General features: G+C 37.1%; 2 protein-coding genes across 2 annotated transcripts in view; both read right to left on the bottom strand.

The window, feature by feature from the left end:
• Positions 1 to 1,188: 1,188 nt before the first annotated feature.
• On the bottom strand, positions 1,189 to 2,166 carry LOC106100204. Its single transcript, XM_013278978.1, has 2 exons — positions 1,971 to 2,166; positions 1,189 to 1,765 (listed from the first exon to the last, which is right to left on the bottom strand). The coding sequence occupies exons 1-2, from the start codon at positions 2,135 to 2,137 to the stop codon at positions 1,531 to 1,533; spliced, it is 402 nt and encodes a 133-aa protein (XP_013134432.1). The 5' UTR covers positions 2,138 to 2,166; the 3' UTR covers positions 1,189 to 1,530.
• Positions 2,143 to 2,172, bottom strand: part of LOC106100066 (esterase B1-like) — a 3,467-nt gene continuing 3,437 nt past the window's right edge. Inside the window, exon 4 of the mRNA XM_013278805.1 lies at positions 2,143 to 2,146. Coding sequence (XP_013134259.1) covers positions 2,143 to 2,146 — 4 coding nt within the window. The remainder of the gene's footprint in view (positions 2,147 to 2,172) is intronic.

Consider the following 2,172-nt stretch of genomic DNA (forward strand, 5'->3'; position numbering starts at 1 on the left):
AACCATATTATTTACATTTATCTCACAGACTTCTACACTACTTACTATTATTATTTATTGTTTTGGTAGATTTAGACTGTATAGCATAGCATAGCATTAAAAAAAATAGTTAAGTATTTTATTTAAGTTTCTTTATATCATCTGTGTCAACATTGTCTACTTTTAATCTAATTTAGTCCTATTATAGTTTTATAAGCACTTTGCCCGGCAGCAGTTACACCGAAATATCCAATCGCTACGGAACTGCTGTCCTGGTGTTGCGTTAAGAATTTATGTTTAATTTTGTATATTATTACTATTTTTATTTTTACTGTTTAATCATGTTTATCCGCTGTGTTGTAATATTGCTTATATGTACAAAATAAAGATAATAAAAAAAACCTACCTACCTACCTACTGTAGGTATCAGTAAACAAAAGCCGCTGCTACTGCTGGAAACTGATTCAGCAGTTTCGAAGACGTTGCAAGAAACAGACCGAGTACGGTCTTATGTCACGAGAGGCCGTGTTACAAAATAATAGAAACGGAAGTAGTAGTGGGGGGTAGTTCCATAAAAGTCATTGCAACGATTGAGGCGCCCTCAGTCGTTTAGTCAGTTGCACTCAGTCGCTAACAAGCACTCTAGCCGTCAGTACAGCAGTTGCTTCAGTCGCTCAGGAGCTCAGCTCAGTACATTTCTAGTCGTCGCCACGGGGCGTTCGATATCTTTTACGTAGTTGCCTAGTGTATTCGTTTTATAATAATTCACCAGTATTGCTCATATTACCGCTCGATTATCATATTTTTTTTTTAAAAAAGTCATTCTTATCGAAATTTATAACATTAGTTTATTACTATCTTTATTGTTTATCATGTTTATCCGTTTATGTCTTAATGTTGCATATGTATTTAAAAAAAAAAGCGTAGGCCGATAAAAGTTACTTTAGTGAATTTTTAACGCCGGCGTCCAGAAACACGCTGTTTAATAGTTTTTACAACATTAGTAATAATAAAATATAGCCTATGTTACTTACAGATAAATTACCTTTCTGATTGTGAAAGAATTTTTAAAATCGTCCCAGTAGTTTTTGGGTTATTTCAATTTATACAAAAAAAAATCTTTCCTCTTTGTAATATTAGTATAGATGTAAACGACATGGTAATCGTGATTAGGGTTTAAAGTGTTGCTGGATGATAATGAAACTACGATTTACTATATTCAATTATATTTATAAATCTTGTGAATTCCTAACAATATAATACAGTAACAAATCCCTACATTTAGTATAAACTAAATGCTATTGAGATCCTCAACTCCACAAAGACGTTGATCCGTACTTTAAGAATCATCCTGTATATATTTTTTTCTTTTTGGAATCTCTGGATGGACCGAAACTGTATTTTTAGGGGTTCATTTTAATTGCTCATTTGATTAAAATTTACAGTTTAATATTTTATGTCTACTTTTATACAGTCTTTTATTCTGATAATTAATTTAACTTACAAAATCGTTTCATTATAAAAAAAAATTCTTAATTAGTCCCTTTTAATTTACAAAGTGCTGTTAGCAATAAAAGGCAGGCCGGCATCTTTGTACAATTTGTTCCAGAAACGCACGCGACGGCAGTCGGCGTCGGCGCCGGCGCCGGCGTCAACGTCGGCGTCGGCATTGGCGCTGACGTCGGCGTTAGGAAGGTTGTGGGAGATGACGTAGGGACCGCGCGCGCAGGTCGCGGTCAGCGCCGGCCATCTTTTTTTTTGCCCCAATGCTTCAGGTATGGGCTCACTGAAACAATAACAACTTACGTACTTTACGGATGCATTAATAACGATGCAATAAAAAACCAAGGAGTCTTGCTTCGGCCGCGCGGGCCGCGGGGAGAGCTATATCTCTCAAGAATATAGTCGTTACAGTCTTGGAATAACAAAAGTAATGTGTTCGAAGCTAAGAACAAAAAAATGATCTTATTGGCATTAACATAAACACTAACCCAGTTTTAGCAAAATCTGTCCACAATTTAGTGATGTTGTAGACTAGAGCTCTCAACTTCTCGCTTTCCTCGTACTCAGCTTGGTTAGCCGCGTTGTTGAACAAGTAGAAGAGTTCGTCGGCGTGGCAAGCGCCGCGCGCGGCCGCCAACCCCAGCAGTCGCTTCATGGCATTCAGCTGCGTGTCGCAGTCGAAGCGGTAGA

Source organism: Papilio polytes, unplaced genomic scaffold (assembly GCF_000836215.1).
Source record: "Papilio polytes unplaced genomic scaffold, Ppol_1.0 DF824069.1, whole genome shotgun sequence".
Classification (NCBI taxonomy): Eukaryota; Metazoa; Arthropoda; class Insecta; order Lepidoptera; family Papilionidae; genus Papilio; species Papilio polytes.

What these genes read in the sequence shown, in the direction of transcription:
- LOC106100204 (XM_013278978.1), bottom strand. Translation starts at nt 2,137, where the DNA reads ATGAAGCGACTGCTGGGGTTGGCGGCCGCGCGCGGCGCTTGCCACGCC. An exon ending in ACAGATTTTGCTAAAACTGG is followed by an intron (nt 1,766 to 1,970) that starts GTTAGTGTTTAT and finishes TTATTGTTTCAG; the next exon opens with TGAGCCCATACCTGAAGCAT.